This window comes from Cygnus olor, chromosome 3 (genome assembly GCF_009769625.2).
Source record: "Cygnus olor isolate bCygOlo1 chromosome 3, bCygOlo1.pri.v2, whole genome shotgun sequence".
In the NCBI taxonomy this organism is placed as follows: domain Eukaryota; kingdom Metazoa; phylum Chordata; class Aves; order Anseriformes; family Anatidae; genus Cygnus; species Cygnus olor.
Genome location: NC_049171.1, coordinates 91,828,253 through 91,853,157, shown reverse-complemented (window position 1 = coordinate 91,853,157; position 24,905 = coordinate 91,828,253). Strand labels below are relative to the sequence as shown.

The window sequence follows — 24,905 nt, the reverse complement described above, 5'->3', positions numbered from 1 at the left end:
TCTTTTATTTCTGGGGTGCAAATATGTTAGAAGCCCATGCTATCTTGCTATTCTCTGCACATTAAGAACAGCTGAAATGTTGACCCGCTCTTTTAATTCTGCATGTTGCAACTCTAGGGCAGTTGCAAAAGGAAAACCATGTGGTGCACACACCCAGTTCCCAAACCTGCACTGCCTTCCAATACATAAATTTCTGCTTCTTTGTAAATCGAGAAAAATACTAGGGAATGAGCAAGGTTGATGGTATTTTATGTTAGACAACACATCTAGTTTCAAATGAAAAGGTTGTGAAAAAATGCTTTAGCCATAAAACATAGTTCACGTTTTAGCCATGAGATAAAGCTGTATAAAAGCCCATGCTAATTAAAAATGAATATATTAAACAATACGACTAATAGCAGCAATATGTTTTTACTGTTTAAAATCTAACAGGAGGATTTGATTCTTTGTAAAGTCATAGATGAAAAGGCATACAATGAAACAACATCACATATAGAATCCCAGGAACAGTCCTAATGCAAGGTCCATTTTTGCAAAACATTACTGAATATGAAAACTTGCTAAGTAAAACTGTAAATAGTAACAGAAATAGGTTGTGTACAACACCAAAAATTTTAGGAGCTGTCCATGGAGTATGTGAATATTGTTCATGTCATCCCAATAAAAGGAACCGCTAGGCATTGATATTGAAAACCAACACCATTTAGTACTTTACTTTTCCTTTACAGCTGTGCAGACAACTGACCTTCCTTTGTATTAGCTTCATGGTGCTGCAGACTATATAGTCATGGGATTAAACTACAGCAGTTCTGCTAGCAAAGCAATAGCCATATGTTTCTGTTATGTGCAGTTCATTAGCAATGTAATAACTCATGTTTGAATGACAATTATAATAAATCTGATTTCTTCAAAAATATATCTATCTGCATTTTCACTGGTATCTGTAAAAGCAAGGACAAATGGTCATTTTCACAATATACTTCAAAATCTGTTATAAATTTATGGTTACTCAATACTTACCTAGGCTTCTAGATTAGATAAATTTCATTGTAATCCTAGCACCACTGAAAACAATAAATCATCCCACACTTGTCTGTAAATTGAAGGGACGTGGATTTGACAGGTGGACTACTTCAGTGGATAAGGAATGGCTGGATGGTCGCACACAAACACTAGGCCTGTGCGAACCTCATGGTTCAACAAGGCCAAGTGCAAGGTCCTGCACCTGGGTCAGGGCAATCCCTAGCACAAATACAGGCTGGGAAGAGAATGGATTGGGAACAGCTCCAAGGAGAAGGATCTGGGGGTGTTGATAGATAAGAAGCTCGACATGAGCCAGAGATGTGAGCCTGCAGCCCAGAAAGCCAACCGTGTCCTGGGCTGCATCAGAAGCAGCGTGGCCAGCAGGGTGAGGGAGGGGATTCTCCCCCTCTGCTCTGCTCTCTTGAGACCCCACCTGGAGCCCTGTGCTCAGTGCTGGTGTCCCCAGCAAAAGACAGACATGAATCTATTAGAACAAGACCAGAGGAGAGCCACCAGGATGACCAGAGGGCAGGAGCACCTCTCCTGTGAAGACAGGCTGAGGGAGCTGGGGTTGTTCAGCCTGGAGAAGAGAAGGCTCCGGGGAGACCTTACAGTGGCCTTCCTGTACCTAAGGGAGGCCTGCAGGGGAGGGACTCTGTCAGGGAATGGACTGATAGAACAAAGAGGAATGGCTTTAGAGTAAAAGAGGGTAGATTTAGATTAGATATAAGGAAGAAATTCTTTACTCTGAGGGTGTTGAGGCACTGGAACAGGTGGTGAATGAGAGGATGGGGCTTTGAGCAACCTGGTCTGGTTAGAGGTGTTCCTACCCATGGCAGGGGGTTGGAATGAGATGGTCTTTAAAGTCCTTTCCAATTCAAACCATTCTATGTTTCTATGATAAATCCAGGAAAACAAACTCAGACTGGTTTAATTTTATAATCTAAATACAGCTCCATAGAGTTGAATACACTGGAAATGGACCCTCTACTTTAGTTCCCCTAGGTACTCCCTTCAAAGGTATAGCTGCTTGCAACAATAAAATCTACAGTAGTGTCTAGACTAGTTTCAAATAATTCAAGAAATATCACTAACTGCAAGCCATGGTAAGGTGACCTATGACTGAATGTGTTAGAAGATTATATTTCATGATATGCCAATTTAGTAACCTTCATCTTCCTTTCCACAAATTTATCATAAGCTCTTTAGACATACCCATGAAATATGCAGGTGAACATGTATGTTCAGGCTCTTTTAACAGCTTTAGTAGTTACCAGCTAGTCACTGCAGTAATTAACTTAAATGACACAGAAGATCTGTCTATCCTCTCCTTTTTTTTTTTTTTTTTTTTGCTGCTTCCTTTAGGACCCAAAATACAATCTCACCAACTCTGGCCTTGCAGCCCAGACAATTGTGTCATGAACAAGAACTTCCTATTAACTACAAAACTTGAGACCCATAACAAAACTTCCTCTCCACAGAGCAGAGCGTTTAATTGACTGGCAGAAACTACTCTTCGCTCTACTTAGACTTGGCGGAAAGCTCTTTCTAGATCAAACCTCCAGTTCTCTTGATAGGTCCCCAGGCTCTTTGAGAGCACATGCTTTTTAGCCCCTACATTGTCTCCTTAAGACAACCAGTATCAAAACTTCTAGACTCTTCCAGTTTTCCAACAGTTGTACTTCTGAAATGGCTTTTCAGCTGGGCATTAACGCTCTCCCGATTTTATCAGTGACACAGACATGAAAAGAAGGTTTGAATATTTTCTTTCTCCTCTCTGAAGAAATTATATCATTTCCTTCTCTCCTCCTCCACACTCAATTCATCACTATTCCAAGCTAACTGAAACAATTTGTAATGTGTTTTATTTCTTTATTAGTTTTCATGGCATATCTGATCTTTCTGGCATCAGATGTTTCCACTGCTTGAGTCTCTTCCAGGCTGAAATATAAGCTGATGTTTTAAACACATCTGTCTTGGTTTCTCACTCAGAAGAACTGCACTTACTTGACACCAGCTTGTCTTAAGACTACCCTGTATCCAAATATATATGTTTATGGTAAATGGTTGTCTGTCTGTTTTTAATAAATATAAAACATATCCTTTTCTACTAGGACTATTCAACATCTACAGATTTGTATCTATTTTCCTACCGCCAATACTTTTATTTCATTCGTTCTGAGAGAAGATCAAACCCCACTCCATTAATCAAGGATAGAGTGTTCCCAAATCAAGAAATACACTCTGTAGGTATTTTCCTATCTATGAAATTGGCTTCCAAGATGCTTTACATTTAAACTTTAATCTTCACAAGATTACTATAATTATTAGTTGCACTATAATAACTGGTTTTGTGGTGACCACATGTTTGATGGTCTGTTGTTCAAAGAGGAACAGCCCCTTTTAGAAGTCTACTATCTGGAAGGCAGATGTACAAAGATACCTGGGGACAGTCCAGAGACAAAACTAAACATCCTTTTTTTTTTTCCTTATGTTTGTCTGATTTGGATTGTAATTAACTAATTTCTGTAGGCCTCACAACAAGTTATCCTAGAACAACATAAGGAGTTACCTGAAGGCCATTCTTTACCATACCCAGTTTCACTCTGGAACACACTAATATATCTGTGGTAATGTACCACCCAAATTCTAACTGTTTTGCACATACTAAGGGTTTCTCTGGGATAACAGATAATATTTACGAAGAACTGCTTTAGGTTATTTAGTAGAGTAGAAGATTTGGTGCTAGGATGACAGTAGTAATGAATTTAAACAGTTCAATGCAGTTATGAATTGTTGTGAATTTTAGATCTTTAAAGATAAACCTACAAGTTAGAGGACTAAAAATGAAAGGAGGATAGATTTGAGAACATTCTGCCAAGAAGGTCTAGGACATGGAAATGAATCAACAAGGAACTGAAAGAAAAATACAAGGGAGATTCTAATTTTTGGCAAAAAGGAAGAATTTAAAAACTATTCCAAATATATGTAAGTAAAGTTGTGAAAATTACTTCAAGAAACCACTTAACCACATACTCAAGTCTTATGGACAGCACCAGGACCAGCAAGCTTCAGTACAAGGTATGGTTTAAAATTAGGATTCAGGGTTTAAAGCCTTGGCTAAATAGTGAATTTTTACTTAAAATGTTAGATACACTGCATCAGTCCACTAGATACCAGAAGGATGTGTACCTTGATTCCCTGAACTCTTAGCCAGGTGACAGCGTTTCACAAAGCATCTCATTAGTTAGACAAAAGAAACATTTCATTAACTATGTAAGAAATACACATTTCTGTAGTAGCTAATACTTTCTGATATACTCCTAATGAATATATGCAATGTCAGTGCGTACATATTTGATGCACTCGAGCAAGTCCTCCCTGTTAACACCTACTGTGACAACATGCACCTTGGGTTGTTTCCCTAACATCATACTGGATGGAGCCATATCCATGACCTATTACCACAACTTTGCAGCAGTCAAGATTCAGTTTTAGAAAAAAATAGAAAGTATACTGTTGAATATATTGTGAATTACACATACAGCCACCTTACCTCTAAGATTTTAATCACTATACATAAAAGATCCAGTCTAGATGATTTCTGACCACCACCAACTGATGGAAGATGAACAGACCCGTCCTATTTCTGACCATAACACCTCTCTGTCAAGGTTTACATCTTCTGTGGAAGGCTGGACAATAGCAAAGTGTCACATGAAGAAAAACCCTCCTTAAAAAGCCTTTGCAAAAAGCCCCAGGACGGAGCAATCTTTTGGTGGGTGAACATTACTTTATTAAATTGAACTTCAAATCAGTGTATTTGCTGATGAAATCCAAAGATGAAGATTCTCTCTAGTAAAATAGCTTCAAAGACTATCTTTTTATAAACCACAAACTGCCTAGATTTTTCAGCATCACTTAATTCCATTATGATGTGTTCAACGTACATACCCAAGGACTTCAGTTTTTTTTGTTCTCTTTTTCAGACTTGCAGACAATTTGGTCCGCAGCAGCAGAACAAAAAGTCTGTTTTCCTTCTTGTGTGTTCTTTGTTCTCTAACCAAGCTATAAAGTAATCCCACTTCTTTCTAATGCGCTCAATGACACACTTTCATTGCGCGAGAGAATTATTGACTTTTACTTTTTCTTGACTGTGCTGAAGATATATGCATGCAACTGGCAAAAGCAGCTATGCAACCAAACTAAGTACATGAAACAACTGGTTTTTGTTTGCAGTTAAGTGGAGGTGCTATTTTTCGTATCTCTCCATAAAAGCTTGATTATTTAACACTATATGTCTTCCAGATTTGGTTAGTCAATGAATTAAAACTTATTGGAGAAAAGGGGAGATCGTAACAGACACTCAATAAAATCACTTATATATCATTTCCTTCGGAAACGGAGCTAAAATTACAGCTAAATGAACAAACTAATTTATCTGAAATTCTGAAACACTGAAGGTAAACTTTTGATGTGATAATTTATGAAGAGTTCCTTCGCAGAAATGCGTACAGAGTATCCATTACTAGTCCTTTACTACTTCTAGAAGCTGCTGCCTCCAATTGAAAAGCCATTCCTGAGAAGGAAAGATGAAAGTCTGTATGTTGTTGTACAGGCAGATAGATGGCTGAGATCACTATGAGGGGTACATGCAGCAAGTCCACGGTAAGTTGTTCTTAAGGTTCAGTAAGCTTAGAAAGTGGAGATTTAAGACAGATGGTGAAATGAGTGTTGTTTGTATAGCTCCACAGAAAAAGTCATTCGCTCAGTTTCCGAGATACAGTGAAAACAGCTTAAGACAAAATGTTGCCTTGATTTACAGAAAGGTTAAAAACAGAACAGGAGGTAAGTCTGAACTGTTAGGGCTCAAAGTCTGTAAACACTGCAGTCATCATGTGGGGAGGATGGGAGTAAAATTCAGATAATATTGTTCCTTGATTTTTAATTGCCTTTAGAAACACAAAAACAGGAGCAATTAGGGGAAGGAGAAGCAAAAGAAAGATAAGAGTGGGCATAGACATTGTTAATTTTCATGAGGCTATAATATTTGTTCAATTGTTTTCAATTTCTTGAACAAAGCAGGTGAGGTCTTCTCTTACTGCTTGCTGAAGAAAACTAAGATGATGCTATTGAAAACCATCTTCCATGGCTTAGTTATGTTGGTGAACACCTACCCCCTTAGAATGTACACTACCAGGCTGCAGCAAAAGTGTTCCACTTCAAATAATTTTCAGAGAAAAAACTATATATTTTTTGGTTCAAATAAAAAATATTTCAGTGCAGTGTCTGCTAACATGAATAACACAATCCTTTCTTCAATTTTGAGAAACTCTTCAATTTCACAATGTTGCTGTGAAAAGACTTTTCTATAAATGCTCATACATCCTCACCTGCTAACTTCATCATGGAAAACACACTGGTGGACTAATTGGTTACAACATACAACTGTGTTTCCTTTGAAGATCACTAATACTGTATCAGATTAGATTTTGAGACAGACCGATAAAAAGCAATATATTCTTGAGACTTCATGCTACAGAAATTTATTTCTAATATGCATTACCAGGACAATGAATGGGACCACAACTTACATTTGTGACTTGGGAGGTAAGTGACATAATGCACTGACTACTAAGAGAGGCTCTTACAAAGATTTTTGGCACATTCTGCGATGTTCATGATCAATTTTTTCAGATAAAGAAAGGTTTACTCTTTGAGAAATACACACATTCCCAGCCACCTAAACACTGTTCTTTACTCTTACATAGTAATAATTACTGTATTACTATTTACACTGTAAAATAATCCCACACAGTAATAATTTTACATAGTAATAATGCAAAGTCTAATAGGAGATCCTTTTTCTTGGCTGTAATTCTTTAGGGAACTTAAGCAATAGAATGAAAAACCTGGGCTTTATACACATGCTGCCACAAACCTAGCTCCAGTAAGTAGAGCAACTTCATGCAATGTGGGTACCTGGTGTCTGTTCACTAGGCTGGACTCATACGTCTTTTTAGAAGCCTATGGCAGTTTCTCATTGTACTTTTACATTAATTCCCACTTAATGGAGTTGGATTTAGCTAAACAAACTTAGGATGAAGAAGTTCAGTAGATACTTGCCAACCTTGACAAAATCCCTTGCTATTGGCTATTGCCAATAATATGCAGCTCTTCAATTTCATGTGTTATCAATGATGCCACTTTGTACATTTTGAAGCACTGAAAAAACTTGTCTGTCTGTCTATATATATGTATATATTTTATATCGAGGCCTAACATTAAACAAATAAACAAACAAAAACCCAGAATGTTAGGTATTGTTCATATTTCAGCACCTGGAAACCTAATGATTATGTGGTCTGAGGTTACCTAGCTGTGGTAGTGAGAAAACTAAGCTACCCTCATTAATCAAGAAAAGACACTTACCAAGGAAGACGACAAACTTCTGACACCACAATCAATAAGGTCAGCGTTAGTAAAACTGATCTATTTCAGGACCTATAGCATTGTTCTGTTTAAAACAGAGCACTTCGTTTTAGTTCCCAGTATACAATCAGAAGACAAAACAAGTCTCGTACAATGTAGAGTTTCTATGGGCATACAGAAATTCCCAGGATGTTGTATGTTGTAATTCCCAAAGAATACTGTAGGGGCATGAACCAAATTGCACGAACTCAAGAACTCTCCCCGCCAATACCACCTCTGAAAGCCAAGATGCCTCACTCATAGTGGGCCCTTAGCAGGTGTCAGCATAATTCAGAGCAGGTAAAGAACCAGATGAAAACCACTGTCTTAACAAGGGCAAGAAATACTGTGGTGCAAATCAATCAGACCTCCGGTGCTCAGGTTTGAGTTCTGTGCTGAAAAACTTTGGCTAATGCAGAAGAAATCACAACGTTTTGCAGCCTTGCCAGAGCTGATGGTGAAGCTATCAGAAATCTACACGATGGTAACTGGCAAGTCGCACAGACAATACCATTGCTCATGTACTGGATAGCTGGTATCATAACAACATTTCTTCAAGATTTCTTTTGAGGAGTGCTGGATCATTCATAGGGCAGCTAGAGGAAGACAAAGAACTGGGGCCATTCCTACTTTCAGGTTTGATTTGACCAACCTGACACCACAGCAGCTTATGCTGCCATTTGAATCTCAAGGCCTGAGTGTTTACTTGCCAACAAGGCCAAGAAAAGAAAGACAAATCTGACCACTGAAAGTCTACTTAATTTTAATGTTATGTGAATTTGATGCATGCCATTGCTCATGTGGATAGATGATGGTATAATTTCCTCTATCTTCTGCTTCATTTTGACATATCAGACTGACATTATATTTTTTTTTTTAAGTAAAGCAGCATAAAAGCATTTGCAGAGTCCTTATCACGCAAAATACTTATAAGTTTAAATTCACACACACACAATTTAATGGTAGCAATTCAAACTATGCTTAAAATGGGTTAAAACAGTATTTTAAAGGTATCCCTAGGCTAAAAACAAACATAACGCTTAAAACAATTCTTTTGAGTCTTTTTAGTTTGGCTGAAATGATTAAAACTGCTCACTTGCTCCCTCCCTCCAACACTGCAGCATTAAAGAATGTTACTTAAAGATTTAAAAACATCTACTGAATGACAGCTCTTTAAATTGCAGAAAGTTCAACCATGATAAACAAATACTCAAATGGACAAAGACTAGCACACAGAACAGCCTGTACTCACCTATTAATAAGTAATGTACTAAATTTAGGTCGACAGCCACAAGAAAAATTAGCAGATAAAGCAATAATTTTATTTGATATTCCATAGGTTCAAGGTCACAATGACCAACACCTACTTCTGTTCTGTCACTAGCAAAATTTCATTAATCAGTATCCCAATTTCAAAAAGTGGATATTAACACATCTCATCAGTGACTGAAGTGTTATAGTGCTTAAGTCAGTATTTTTCAACTGTTAGATCCCAAGTGCAAAGTTCTGCATCGCTGCCGAAAAGCAAGAGCATATTAATACTATTTCCGTTAACTACCAGCAACTGGTTCCCAAAAAAACTCCCCCCCCCCCCAAACAAATTACAAGTTGCAGAGGCATTCCCAGTATAAGACAGCTTTCGCTGATATTTCAGCCTGATACTTGTATAGGAGTAATATAACCCTGAAAATAGGATTCATAATATTGATGCAGCAATACTGAGACAAACTGAAAACTATTAATGGTGAAAAAGACACCACTTCAAATGCTTTTACCTGTCTGAACCAGTTTTGCTGCTTTGACACACCCTCAATTTTTGTATATATTTATCCCTCTGAAACACAGAACAAGCATATAACACAAAGAAGCCTTTATATATAATGCCATATAATTACCCTTCGTATTTCAGATGGTTTGAAAATCTATGTTTATGAATATAGTTCTCTGATCATGTTCCTATTGACTTCAATGAGAGCAGAACACAGCTCTCAGAGAATAAAGAACTCAGTCATCTCTTGACTGGCCAAGCCTCCACAAACTGGGCCATTAGAACAGTTTTTCTAGAAAGGCATCTGAAATATTTGGTTTTAAAAAATTGCTTGCAACTGGTTTCATAACAGGAGTCATAATACTTCTCGCCTTGATCACTTTCCAGGACCAGAAACCTCTTCTTTTTTCTACCACAAACACAGGGAAATTAATCTACTAGCTAGTCCTTTCCCACAACATGAAGCATAATGAATATTTCTTTGCAAAACTAGGAAGAAAACCCACCAACCATAATGTAGACACTTGCTCGACACTCCAGGCAAAATATCATTTTAAAGCCAAAAATGAGATAACTTTTGAATCACAGACGAGCAGGGCCTCCCTCCTTGTTTCCAAATGCAAGTGACCTGATTATCATTACTGAAAAAAACTAATGCAAATGTCTGATTACTAGTATTCTCTGAATTTGTGCAAGACAAACTAAGGAGGTATATCCAGTGAAGCCGTATCAACATTCCAAAAAGTTATGTGGCAATATACATTCCTTACTTTGCACTTATTTATAAGCACACTGCTTTGTAGACATTTTATTGCTCAAAATCTACATATTGAATCTCCTATTCAGACCATACTAACTTTCTACAAAGCACATGGTAGTAAATACAGCTGAAATAAGAAAACTTTACTCTTGTTATGCCAGTCTTTTTTCAGAAAAAAAAGACAAGCCCTCTTCTGAATTCTTTCACTGCTCTTAAATTACAAGCACATATTACAAACACACTTACTGGAAAGTTGTCTAAATAAGCATGCAAATACCTCCAAATAACTGAAATGATTATACAACCAATAACGTGTTATGGAAAGAAATTTTAAAAATGCAATAAAGAAACAAAACATTATATTAATGTGAAATTGTATGTCACACATTTTGCCATTTTTTCGATTTTCTAAAAGCATATATTTTCATTTTATGCATGAAAATCAGAGATTATGTTATTTGTCCTGTCTACAGCATCCTGAACCCCTTTCCAATCCCCTGTGGAAATCAAAGCAGAATGTAAATTTTGTGCTTCTCAGTGCTTCACATTGAGCTGCAGTAGCTTCATCCCTTTGAGACATGCGAAGAGAAGACACTGACACTCACTCCACAGTAGAGGCTTTAAAAATACTAAGTCTTTGGGCTTCTGCAGAGGATCTCATAAACATCTAAGTCCTTATGGTTAATGACGTGTGATATATGTATACCATACTAACCAGCCATATCACCCATGGAAACAGAAGGGAGCATACTTTCCTTTGTATGCACAACACTTTTGATCCCTTAAGGATAAGCTTGAGAGTAAGAAGAATTTTGTTAATATTGATAAAATTAGAAAGGAAATGCACTCCTAAAAAGTAAATGAAATTCAAAGACTGTAGAAGTGATTATATTTTTAAAAAAAGTTCAAAAATGTAATTTCATTATTTCTTAAAACAAAAATGTATTATTTCCCCACCCTAAATAATATCAATACCCAGGATTTTTTTTTAAACAACTTAAAATTTACAATTACCTCTGTCCACCACCACCAGTGGAAGCACCCTGAAAAACTCCTCTCTCCATCTGCAGATTCCAGGAAACACACAGTACAACGCTAAGTACCTTTACTCTTTCCACTTTACAGATAAGCTTTTAACCACTTGCAATTGGTAGCAACCTCCAGGTATGGGGAAACAAAATAAAAAAAAGCATCAGGCCTGGTGGTCACAGAAGGATTAACACAAACAGATAAAAACAAGTAACTGTCTAAAAATTAACTTTTTTTAAAAAAATCATGTTTCTGCAGTTGGCCAAACTTGAACTTTAAATATGTTCTTCACCTATGGCTAACATTTATCAGCAACAACATGTAGTTCACACTACCGCTTCCCCCTGCCAACAACATCTTTTTTCAGACATGCTATTCCTTCATGTACTGTTTGGAGGGAAATAGTTCCCAGTAATAAAAATTCCTTCTGTATTTTTTTCCACTCCCTTCCAACTTATACAAAACAAGAAAGCATAACACACAGCCTTTTATGGTTAAAAAGATCCTGACCAAGGTTCTTAATGTTCTTGGACAAGTGATGCCCACATTACCACAACGTTTTCTCGACTTAACACAGTTTGAAGATGGGGACAAAGCCTTACATGCTCCAGGCTTAAGAGATTTGTTAGGAAGACAAGTCCTGACAGTCACGCTTAAGAGAAAAAGGTCATTGATTAATCAAGGAAGGAGTCCATTAAAATTATGGAATTAATATATTTGCAGATGGTTACTTAACAGGATGCTGCAGAGGTTTTGAAACATTCCTTTCTCAGTCAGCATTGATAAATTATTTGCTGTACATTTACAGAGCTTTCAGCATGTTAGAAGCTGGTTTGCAACTAATGGCCACATCAAAAGTGAACATTCCTGAAAAAAAACTTAGAAATAATAAAATGAACATTTTCAGATAAATTATTCTCCGTGTGATAGTTTTGTAATGATCTGAATGCATACATGCACAGGAGAAATAAGTAAATATGCATAGACAATATTGTGAAAGTTTCAAACTAGTGTTTTTTAAAGTTTACATGCACTAAACTGCCTCAATTTTAACCACAGTAAGAATCTCACTGCATTTTTCAAAGACTTTAAAATTAGAATACGAACAGATAAAATTTGTTACCACTTTCTGTGATTCAGAAAGCACCCTAATGTATTTTGTATAGCTGTAAATATTTTAATTGATAGTACCTTCCAAAATTACGCCTTAAAATGATAACACAGATTACTCATCTTTCTTTACAAATTCAGACTCTCGCATTTTCTGTCCACCCAGTATCTTTTCCATACCAAAATGAGCTGTTAAGCTCTCTTCATGCTGAAAACATTTTGGATTCTCTTTGCTCATGTGAAGGGAGAGCTACTGCTATCGCAGTAACAGCGATGAACAACTCTGGAGGAAGGAGAGAAGGTACTGCACCTTGACCTACCACAGCTGTTCTTGCTCCAATGGCCTGACTCGAGATGTGTTTTTAAGTGGGCCCTTGCATGGGCGTTCTTGAAGTGATTTAAACAAAGCTGATAGAAGAGGAGGTTGCACAAAGGAGTTTACAAACAAATTCAACCCATTTGCTCAGTGCTAATCAAGTAAATATTCTGCTTAGGCAATCATCCCACTCCAGCAACATTTTTTAGATGATGAAAAACTTTCCAATGTCAGCAAGTTTTTTATTCCAATCTACGCATACTGGATTTTTGTTTGTTTGTTTTTTGTTTGTTAAAAAAAAACCAAACACTTAAATTGGTTTCAGATCCAGTGTATGTGACCACATTTTCAGATGCACCTCCAATCACTTTCTCCACCACCTTTCCCCATCCCGTTTTCAAAGCTAAATAAAGTTCACAGAGGCTATAAGAAGATCAGCAGTCAGGTGGAGGAGACAGACAAGTGCTTACCTGGAAAAATACGGAGACAGATAAGTGCAGCTTGCCGTGAATGTTGGCAACTAGGGGGCCAACCAGCTAAAACACTTATCTCACATGTCAAATGGCTACATGAGGAACATGGGAGAACCAAAGGAGATGAGGGACTAAACCCATATGAAATGGTGCTTCTCTATTTCTACTGCTCACAAACCAGGCCATTTTACTTAAAACATACATCTGTGTTTGTCAGGAAACTGCACGCATCACCCTGCTCTGTAAGTGTAGTCCTCCTAAGCACACACTCACCTTTTGTCTTGCTGAACTATACAACAAAATTACTATTTTTTAAATCCTATTTGTTATAAACCTTCAAACCTACGAGACTATGATTATATAACCCTTCAAACCTACAAGACTGCAATTTTTCAATCTTATATGCATCTTTTTTCTTACTAGGCTTCTAATGATTCTCAGTTCTTTTCTGTTATATTAGCTTTGTAGTTTTATTCCTCTTTTTTATTCAGTAATGAAGGATTTTATTAATACATTGTTTATTCATACGCAGTTACTTACCGTACTCAACATTTTTGTGTTGCTCATGTAAGGCTATCTACAGCATTTTTCTAGGTAAGGGCTTTTCAGCTACTTTCAGAAGTTTTATAAATAAAGTAGCCAAGGAAAAATAACTCTGCAGACTGCAATACTGCCTTCCATGAGTCAGATAGATAATATATGCCTCCACATTGCTTTAACAGGTATAGTCTCCCAAATCTGATACTATCATTGCCTGAAGGCCTATAAACTGGGCTGCAGTTTGATCACACATCTTTTCAAGAAGGAACTGGCAACATGTGGTAAATAAGAAAAAGAATGTCTTAGGTTGCTGCCGTATGGTAAAACCAATGCTGCAAGAACATGATCTTGAAATGCCAGCCTTGTTTATTACACGTTCAGTTGCACAGCTTCTCATGGAACATTTGCTATTGCAACCAGAAGATTCCCTCTGGTAATTGTGCTCCAACATTTCTTTTGTTTTTGAGAGCCCATAAAGCATGCAGTTTTAGTGTTTCATATTATTAGCGCCACAGCTCTTTCGGCCTACCAAACAAGTTGCAAAAATCCTGGTCGTTCATCTTTCTTCCAAGTACGCTGCCTGCACTAAATAAGTCTTCTTTTTATTACCCAGTATCCATCTACTTATTTCCCAGTCTTGAAATAATGTTTCAACAGTGGTTTCATATTTTAAATACAAAAATAAAAACTTGCAAAAGCAGCTTAAGTTACCATTCTAGAAATGATTATTTAATGCAAGATAAACAGATATTCTGTTCATTAGCTCTTGTGAAGTTGAGGTTAATTACACAGAACAAGGTCTAAAAATTACCACCTTTTTAATAGCATTTTATGTACACTGTCAAAATACATGATATGCATAAAAACAAAATGGACATACACAAAACTATATTTTACCTAGAAAGCAAGCTTTCTATTTGTAAGCAAAGATGAAGACCGTAAAGAAGATCAAATTAAAATTTTATCTTAGTTACTTCTGGCTCAGAGAGGACTATCAGACAGCAAGTCAAATTTCACATACTGTCAATACTTGCTCTGTCATTTGTTTCATTTTTTTAATCATTAAAACATTTATTGTGTTTTTCTGCAATGCAGAACACTGCTGTGCTTTCTGAAGTTTGGAAGGAAGGTATTGTGTCAGTTCTAAGCATCATAAGAGACACGGAGCTTGATGAAACTGGGTGCAACCTTAACAAGAGCCTGATAAGATATAATTGTTCATTGTCACTCAGGTCACTGGCACACAGGGAGCGAACATCTCACTCCTTTTAGAAATTGAAACTGAATGCTTTTTATTGCTTAGACCAATAGCTAGAATGTTGAGCCCTAGTTTTTTAATGCCAAGGCTTATTGGTGTTGCTTCAATTATATAGTTTGGTAGAAAGAGAAAAAGCACTGTACAGTTTTGCAATGGAAAAGTTGAATTATATGAGTCAATATCATATCTTTGAAGTTATTGTCCAATGATAATAGGTGTCCATGATAACTAAAATCAACAGGAACTTAAGACACTCAAGCTCCCGAAAGAACAGTAAAGAATTTTAAGGAGAGAGAAATAAAAAAATCTTATCAGTAGTAAAATGGCCTATGAGGAAAAACTTCAGACAACTCTGAAGTCATACAATTCTCCTTGCTGAGAGCATTAGTTTGTTTTCTTCAAGAAAAGTGTGCACAAATGCAAAGGACCTGAATGATTGCTCATTTGAATTGTGATGAATTGCTAAGTTTATGACAAGAGAGGGGAGAAGAAGAACACCATTCCAGTTAAGGCCTTGGACAAGCTCTCTATTCACAGCTCAGGATCCTGTGGTAAATTTGGGTACATCTTGTTCCTCTATGCTTCAAGTCCTGTCTAAAAAATAGAGTGTTTTTTCCCCCCATATGTCACAATTACTGTTACAATACATAAAATAGTCATTTATATGTTAAGTTACTATTTTAATCTAGCCTATGTAGATAAAGAGACAATACTTCTATGTGTGTGGCAAAATGGTAATCTGTGTAATTTGGCCTCCATTTGAAGAGCTAATCTAATCATTTTACAATATTAAGATGAAAATTAAGTAACATATATTACTTTCAAAAAGTAATGACTCTAAGTGAAATGAGATAGAATTAATGATTTTATCTAGGACACACTACAAATGCTAAACAGTGAAAATAATAATTTGGAACAAGTGTGTTTATTCTTTGTTAACCAACACATTGTCCTTGGGGTTCTTGCAAATGAGGAGCTGATTATTTACATACCATCAGTCAGTCATCAGTTTTAGTCAAGACATCAGTCACATTTGTCTAACATTTTTCTAGATCCAAAAAAGATGTTACAGTAAAACATAGAATATCTGGTATCTCCAAATACATAAACAAGTTGAGATACATAAAAAGGTACGTATTTCGGCAGTGTATTACCAAAGCTAACATGAATAATAATGGAAAAGAAAGGTGACAGCTGAAGGATTATGGTTAGTTTAACTTCATTCGCTATTTTCCTTTAGCAGAAGTACTTCCTAACTATATTACGTGAGTATACTTAAATATTTTATGTGCACTCCATGCAGTGCATTATGTAACTGAAAACCAACATTTAATTCATGTACATCTTTTTGCCTGAATTCTGATGTCATGGTAACTGCTAATACCTATGCAGCGCACCTAATTGCCTACAATAATGCCAAATTAATCCTCCTCCCCACTGCCCCATCTCTCCCATGGACAGGCTGCTTGCAATGATTACAGGTCCCAGCACATAAAAGACATACAAGTTCTAGCATGAAAACTTAAATTATTGAAACAAAGAAATAGAGAGTCAACAGGTCTGAGCTTTATTTATCTTTCTTTCGCTGTCTCACTGAGAAGCTGCTGGACAAGGAAGTCTTTCCTTTAGCTTTCCCCATCAAAAGTCTCCTTCTAAACCAGAAAATACCAAAGTGTATCTTACATAAACAAGCAACAACTTTCTTACATAGAAGTTACTGCAGAAATGCACAGCTTGATAGTGACATAAAGCACATTATTCATTAGCAATTAGTGGAGAATATGCTGTACATTCTTTTGGTAACATGGAGAACAACATGATGGATTTTCTTTACCTTATGCTTCATGATATTATAATCAATTAAACAGAAATGTATGTGATGGATCATCCAACCTCAGAATGTTTACTGCTGAGAGTAACTGATTCAACAGTCAAGCTTTCATATTTTTGGCTTAAGCCTTTAAGCCTATGAAACCAAATAAAAGCGAGTAGTGTAATACAGTATGCTACAGTTATTTTTCTAATACATATTAAACAACAACAAAAACGTAGACTGAGAGTCATCACAGTAGTTGGGTGTATTTGTTGGAAAGAAGTTATCAGTGCAAATTACGGAGGCCACAACAAGAATGACTAAGCATCATATGAAATCATCATATATGCATATATTCATGTTAGCACTATTCTTTCTTAAGAAGACAGACATACTTTAGTAACCTGAGCCAGAAAAAAAAAATCACTATAGCAGTAAATAACATTTGTATGTAAAATTGACTTTAAAAACTCAAAACGTGAGCTTCTGTAGGATGTAAGCTCTGATCTGAAGTTTAAGGAAGACACCTACTAGTAGAAAGAGGCTGTGGGCTCAACACTGAAATATCATTAACACCCTACCATCGTGCCTTATGTACTTCTATATTTGCAAATGTGATTTGCCAGTTAATGTCTTCAAAAAACACTGCTGTGCTCATATCTTATGTTCTACAACTTCTTAAATATTTTTCCTTTAAAGAATCAGCAACAACTGGGAACTGAAGAAAAAATTACTAATTCAAAATCCTCTATCCAGTTTCAGAACAGTGTATATGACTTGTTTTACATAGTATGGGTGGACCATGACAGATGAAACAAGCACCACCATTATGTAATAACCTGCAATTATTTTTATGGCTATTGAATTCCATTCTTCCTATGCAATACATATAATGCTAATGTCAAGCAATAGTATAAATTACAAGCCCTAACAAGGCAGTAAACCTGAACCAAGTCACGCAACATAACATATCTACAAAATTTCCCACCATATGCAAAAAAGGCTTTTCAACTTCAGAAGCTTTTTTTTTGTAAAATCTTTTGTTAAAAAACGAAAAATGAAAAAAACTCTTTCTACTCATCTCAAAATAGCAAATTAATAGTTCTATTACATTAGGAAAAAAAACAAAGAAATTTATATGAACACTGTAAGACTTAATATAACAATAGACATGGTAGCCCTTGCCTTTACTACTGCATTATAAAAATAAAATGTTTAAATATAACTGTCATCAGAAATACAGTTGATTGGAGATTGTGATTCACATTAAGATCATAACCTATAAAAATCATCAGCTGTGCAGAATGAGCTGTTCCAGTTGACAGATCCTATTAGCAAAATCTGCCAATAAATTACAGAAAAAGATTTTAAAAATTGCTTTTGGCTTTCAGCATATGGAGCTTAAGGTGCTCCTGACTCTAACACGTTTTATGTGGTTTTAGTAACTACTTACTACAAACAAATCACATTGTTATGAAAAAGTTAGTAGTAATAATATTTAGTGAGAACAAAGGGAATTGATCAGTTTATAAAAATCAAATATGACCTGTTCTGATTATAAAATATACTTTTATAGAGTTTTGCTTCCCTTGATTTGTGTGCAACAGATATTAGAATAAAATCATTAAAGGATGACTAATTAAATTGTAGTTTCTGTAAATATTTTGGATCTTCACTGAATTATAGCAGTAACATTTTACTTTTAACCTTCTGGTGCTAGAAATAGTCCAGAATCTGTAGACTTCATGGCAAAGCCAAGAGGGCTGAATTACTCAGCAAAACTCTGCAAGGTTAGTAATTAGGCTGCAGTAATAAGAGTAGCAAAGAAGAATAATGCTTCTGTATAGTGGAATAGGTAAGATCTTACAGTTTTACCTACAGTGAACACTGAAACTTCCCAATAAGTATAAAAAGAAAAACAAAAACTTTACAACTAACACATTTGATGTTTTTAAGCTACTATAAAAAAACATACTTAAAAATATTTTATCGCCAAAAAGTCACTCTCTTTCTGGCAGTTTAAGATGTTTTTGAGTCAGAAACACTCCAAGACATGGATAACTTTAAAAAAAATATATATTTTTGACTTCATATACTATTTAAGCTCCCCTGTTTGGCGTTTGCCTGCTTCTGGCAACAGAACGGTAACTCTGATGCTGGCCAGAATATGCAGGAAAAGCACGTCGTTGGTGGTATTCCATTAAGCATGTTCTGATGAAAAAACTGGACAGCAAAACTGGAGATTTTGGGGCACAGGCTACAATGAAGGATTCTTGGAGACAAGGATCAATGATATCTCTTCTTGATAGATGCCTTCCACACACAGGTTACATTTATTTTCATGGCCTCAAGATTGTACGTTTTACTGGCTTCAGCTACTACAAACTGTTCTGTTTCAAACGCTGCCAGTACTAACTTGCACAGACCTATTTCTAATCTAAAATCTCAGTGGCTCATTATAATTGCATGCTATAAAGTTTGCCTTTAAACTATTAACAGAAGAAATCCAAACAATCTTTGACATTTCAATATTCTGTTTAAGTAATTTAATGCTGGTACAATAAGTAATTTACTGAATATCATACTGACATCTACTTGTATAATTTAAAGTATTTGCTCAGAATGCTTACATATGTCCTAAGATTAGGAATGTAATTCAGGAAGTTAACTTCATGCCACTGTCACAAAGTCTTTAGTAGTAAAAGATTAATAGCAATCTAGGTATTAGCTTAGAAGATCCCCATGGAAAGCATGGTCAAAGTATTGTGAACTGTAGCTATGTACTACTTCAGAATTACCTATGAGTCTTATCAACTGTCAGTTTCCCTATTTGTAAAAGAGGTAAAATGACAACTGACACCACAGACACGACAAGCTTCAGAAGACATACTGGTCCATCACTCTACCCAATATAAAAGACATAGTCACAGTATGGGAAGATATGCTAATGGTTATTTACTGCATAATATTCAATGCTATTTTGAGAAGCAGCTGCTCAGCACAGTATAAAAACAGGGTAGTGTAAAAAGGTGAGGTCAGGTTCTGGTCTCTAATTTCTTCTTGCCATTGACTTTGTGACTTTAGGACACTAAACATTAAGTTTTAATAAGCCAACTAGCAACAAAATTAAGTTTAAAAGCAGAGGAAGGTTTTCAGTACAGGCTAATATACTTTTTCAGAATATTTAGTTCAAAAATTTGAGTTAATTAGCAGAGGTATTATTTTTTTAAACAAATGTATTTGTGTTTTGGTATTTGCAGCAATTTAACGCAAACCTTGAAGGATGTCAATTGAATCAAAGCGCTAAATTGCAATAGTAAAGAAACTGGCCTGAAAGAGTCTCCTCTGACCCTTCATGCTATACTTCTGTTTGTCGTCTGCTACAGTTGATTTCTCAAATATACACAAGTAATATGGTCTTTTCACTGTACCTGGAATTTGGTCTACTTCGTAAACAGAAGTTGTCCTCAAGTCTTTAACAGACTTCCAAATGATGAAATCACAATAAGGAAAAACACAAATATGTGCTCTTATCTTTCAATTTGAACTTCAGGATAAACCTTTTCCATTGACAGTCTTACAAACAACTGTTTTGCCCCTGGCAATGTGTCTAGACAATGTTTATTATTTGTTTCAGTTCTGAAAGATATGCATCGAATACAATGGTCATCACAAAAATCTCTTTAGAAAAAAGTCTAAGATTAAAAAAAAGCCTTTAAAAAAATTGTCTGCTTTGTGTATTTCCTTTACACTTGAAAAGCACAATTGGTCCAGATATTAACTATTCACCAGGGCACAACAAGCAGGTATGTAAAGATAGGAAATCAATACATTAAAAGTTTCATATAGGAAGGAGGTGGCAATCATGGTACATACTATTTAATCAAAACCTAAAAAAAAGTGAATAAAAAATATCAACGTCTTGTTTTCAACAGTGTAACTGGCAACGTGCTCTAAAGTCCATTCACTCTGTGCAATTATGCTATAGGCACATAATCCAGCACAATTTGCAAATTACTCAGAGATGTTTAATGAGTTATCATTGATAACTCATGATAACGTAAGTCCCTCTGATTAAAACTGCAAAGAATAAAAATAAAGTTGGATGAGGTATTTTAGATGCTAAGGCTATTACCTTCATTATTACTCCGGCATACGTGGTACCTGTAAAGAGACAGATGTGAAGTACCAACTGACTTTCAGAAACTGTACATACAGTAAAGACTTCCATTTATCAATGCTGTCTCAAAATGAAAAATTATGCAGTGAACAGAAAGGAATTTAAGCCAAAATGAATGTGCTGATTGAAAATCCAACTCAAAAAAAATGAACGGGAAAGTATACTAGTAAACAGATACAGATGCAAATATTTTCCTGAACCAAAGCCAGGTTCTTCTCAAGTAAGAGATCCTTAGGGAAAGATTAACTGGTAATGAACCTTGCAGTAGTCAGAGCCACCAACTTGATTCTGCAGTTGTTTAATGCTTAAAAGTTTCACTTATGTCAAACAGATTTGCATAAGAGAAGTAAAAGCTGGAACAAAAGATCCACATTCAACTCAAAACCTTGTATGAAAGCGTAATTTTGTAAACTGAAAAAGATACAAAAGGGTGTCTTTTCCTAGATGTACATTTTCACTGTAAACCAACATTTCTTTCTCATCAGTTGTTCAACATGAAAAATAAAGCATGATACATTTTCTTTCAAATATGAAGGAATGCATCACAGAAACTTAAGAAAAGAGATTGATCTGCTGCAGTCATTACTACAACCAGCATTTTGCTTCCTAACAAATTATATCCAAAGAACACTGAGTAGAATTTAAGAATTCAAAGCAAGAGACTATGCACTCTGCACTGCTCTTTTAACCATTTTTGTACTTTTTCATATACTCAGCTACTTTCCTTAAAACATATGCACACTTGAACTGAATTTTAAATTTAATGCAGCAAATGCCTTTAAATAACCTGGTAAATCAGCCTTTCCAGTATGTAACAGCCCAACTCGTGCTATGCCTTCCGTTTTTATTCATCATAAGGAAAATATTCTCACTAACAACAGTACAAAGTTGACAGAGCAAGATCTAATGAATGAGTGTATTATCAGGTTCAAAGATTCTGTAATACTACTGAACATTCTCCCAGCTTACAACCTCTAACTCAAATATTATAGTATAATACAAAGCTTTACAGTTATATTTCTAATGTGACTACCTAATGAAATAGATAAAAATTTCAGACGAGTATGACAAACCATTGGGGTGCTAGGAATGATCAATGAGGCAAGAACGATGGTCTTTAAGTATTTCACCAGATTTTAATCCAGGGCATATTAATTAAACATAAAAAAAGATCCCATGACAGGGGAAGCATAAGGCAGGTCTGGACTTTGTAAATCATTACAGAGAAGCTACTGCACATTATGAGACTGGCTACAGACTGGAACATAATTCAGGCACAGCATTCAGTTCTGCACTTCTAACATTAATACACTAACAGCCTTCAGTTACTGACTGCTCTTCCACCTTTCAGGATAATATATTGACAATTACTTCCTCCACATTAATGGATGCTCCATCATGTGCCATAATTCAGCAAGCAGCATTGAAGCCAACATAACTGGCAGATATGATTGCAAATAAATTCCTATTTTATTACAAAAATCAGATCTATTTATGTGAAAAGTATCATCCAAAAAAATACATGCAGATAGCTTAAAAAAAACAAAACGATTTTTTTAATACCTTTGTAAACTTGAAATAGTTGGAGCCTAATTATCTCAACCGCAATCTCTATCTGCATTTATATTGTTGCCACATGAGATGACACTGATACAGCTAATAATGACAGAATACAAGGAGCTAAAGGCAATAGGGGCAAAAGTTCCGTGCCTGCTACAGCGTACTGTGTCATAGTCCATGCTGGAGCCTGAGTCAAACCATTCTTTGTTGTCAACAAACACTGCTGGAATAAAACTGTATTTCTTATCCTGTGGCTATTCATCCAGACTAAACATCAGCCTTCTACCACAGACAGTTAACCTATTAGTTTGCATATCAGAAGTCTGTGTAAGAAATCTAAGGATTTCGTTAGTACACTGTCCATCAAAAAGGACCTGCCATTTTAAAAATCCAGGTTATTACATACAAAAAAAACCACATTAATTTTAAAACTGTAACACTGAGACATTAAGATTTTAGAAATGTTAAAATAAAGGCAGACTGGGAAACTCTGATTCTGCATCCTTCTGTGCATGCCTCCTCACATCAAACAATCTACACACGCATGCAAATAAACACATTCTCCTTCAGAGTACTGAATCATTCAGTACTCAGGGTGAATAATGCTCTAGGAAGCAGTGGTGGAGCATTGCTGATCTATCCACAGGATATCATCGTTGCTTAGAGCAGGTGGAAGATGGTTAGTGAACATGATAGGGGATTATAGTAAGGAACAGTGTACTGACACGCATTAAAATGTTACTGTAAGAAACACAAGTAGAAACTGTTTCTATCACAGGATTTCTACATGATGACAGTTACTGAAATAAATCATACACCACCTTTCAATCCTAAATCTTGTAATTTCCTTAGAGGCTGACAAAAGGTGACAGACAGCCCTTTGACTGAAGCTATGGAATATACTGGCTATGCACGTCCTAAAATTCTTCACCAATTTAAAAACTGTTCCTGGAAAATACAGCACCCTAGGTGAAAGGGTGAAAATGAAAATACAGGAAGGAACATGATGATAAGGAACAGGCATAGTTCATGATAGCCTTGCATAGCCTCCTTTTTTCCACAGTGTCTATCAGAAACCTATCCCAAAAATTCTGCAGTCCAGGTGAACTGTTGCTGCATCCTCCTCCTAAGTGCCACCATTCCTGAAAAGCCCATGGCCAACCCTCTTACCTCTGACTTTGCCCCATCAAGTGAGTAGAGAAGGCCCTGATGAAAGACAGATGCTGCAACAGACTGAAAATATCTGGAGGCTTTTGAGAAAGGCAGGAACAGGTCATTACTCACACAGTGAGCATTCTATAGAAGTTAGAGAGATCACAGGAGCCTGAGCTCAGATTGCAATCAAAAATTTCAGTTATAGAATAGTTGTGCCTGCCTTTATTTTCATGGTTCTTAGCTTGAGACTCTATTTGGAGAAACACTCAGGATTCACACTTACAGTTGTGACCTAACAATAGTTGAAGACTTGTAATAAAAAGATGAAGAGGACGTCATTGGATCTACACTGACATTTTCATCTCAATACATTAGTTGCTAAACATTAAGTAGCTGCTCTCCTTAACAAATATTTAGAAGTAAAAAGCTGAGTAAGGAGTCAGACGTAGTTTAAAGGAAAGATGGGTGTTGGTAGCATCAGCTGACTCAAATCTTGTTTGCAGTAAGAGTTCTGGCACTTTATTCTGACGTTAATGTTAGACACATCTTTCACTGTGTACTCTGAATATAGTAACATTGGCCTTGTGATGGGCTTCCACAGAAACTGATTGGAAGAGTGACTGCCCACCTGCTGTGAAAACCACTCATTTCAGATTATTCCATGTTGGTAGTTTCTCAGTTTTTTCATTCCCAGCAAAGACAGAAATACTTTTTTCCAACTTATGCCAATACTCTACTCTCCTACATCCTTGCTAAAATTATGTAAAGTGTCTGGTCAACGTAGTGTTTATTTTAAGACCAATGAAGTAAAGTAATCACCAAAACCTTTAGTTTTCGTCATGAGCATTTGCTTTCATTCCCTGTTAAGAATTGGTACATTTAGTTTTTCTGCTTATACTGCCAAGACTACTGGTGCAATTTGACTGTTGAAAAAAGCCACAGAGCACAGGTATTGCATGCAATCTTCTACAAGGCTCTTTAGCATGACAAGTGTATGTATATATCTGGTAAAATGGCATTAAAACAACAATATGTCCAATACCACATTTGCAAATCATCATCTAATCAGGTTTCGACATGGTGCACTTGCAAACTCTTGGAGAGGAAGAGGGCAGGAAAGTAAAAATAGTTACTAAGAACATTTCAATAATTCATTATCTCTCAACAGACACTGTCAACTTAGACATTCATTTTACCTTGAGAAGGTACGTAGGAATATTGCTGAAATCTACAGGCAACTTCAAGAGGAAGCGAGCTGAGAATTCACCAGTCTGCGGAAAAAGCATAAGACTAATGAGAGCTGGTGTCTAAAACAGAATCACAAATTGAATGCACTAAGGATGAAATATTAACCAAAAAAATGTGTAAGAGCTCATACCAAACAGAAGGGCTGAGTTAAAAGAACGTTTCTCAATGGAATTACTGAAGATGAAAAGAAGTAATTTACAG

The 24,905-nt window shown here is 36.0% G+C and overlaps 1 protein-coding gene across 7 annotated transcripts in view; it reads right to left on the bottom strand.

Annotated features, from left to right (window-relative positions):
• Positions 1–24,905, bottom strand: part of BABAM2 (BRISC and BRCA1 A complex member 2) — a 170,001-nt gene that overhangs the window by 94,341 nt on the left and 50,755 nt on the right. For all 7 annotated transcript variants that reach the window (XM_040551411.1, XM_040551412.1, XM_040551415.1 and 4 more), the window contains one exon: positions 24,653–24,727. In XM_040551411.1, coding sequence (XP_040407345.1) covers positions 24,653–24,727 — 75 coding nt within the window. The remainder of the gene's footprint in view (positions 1–24,652; positions 24,728–24,905) is intronic.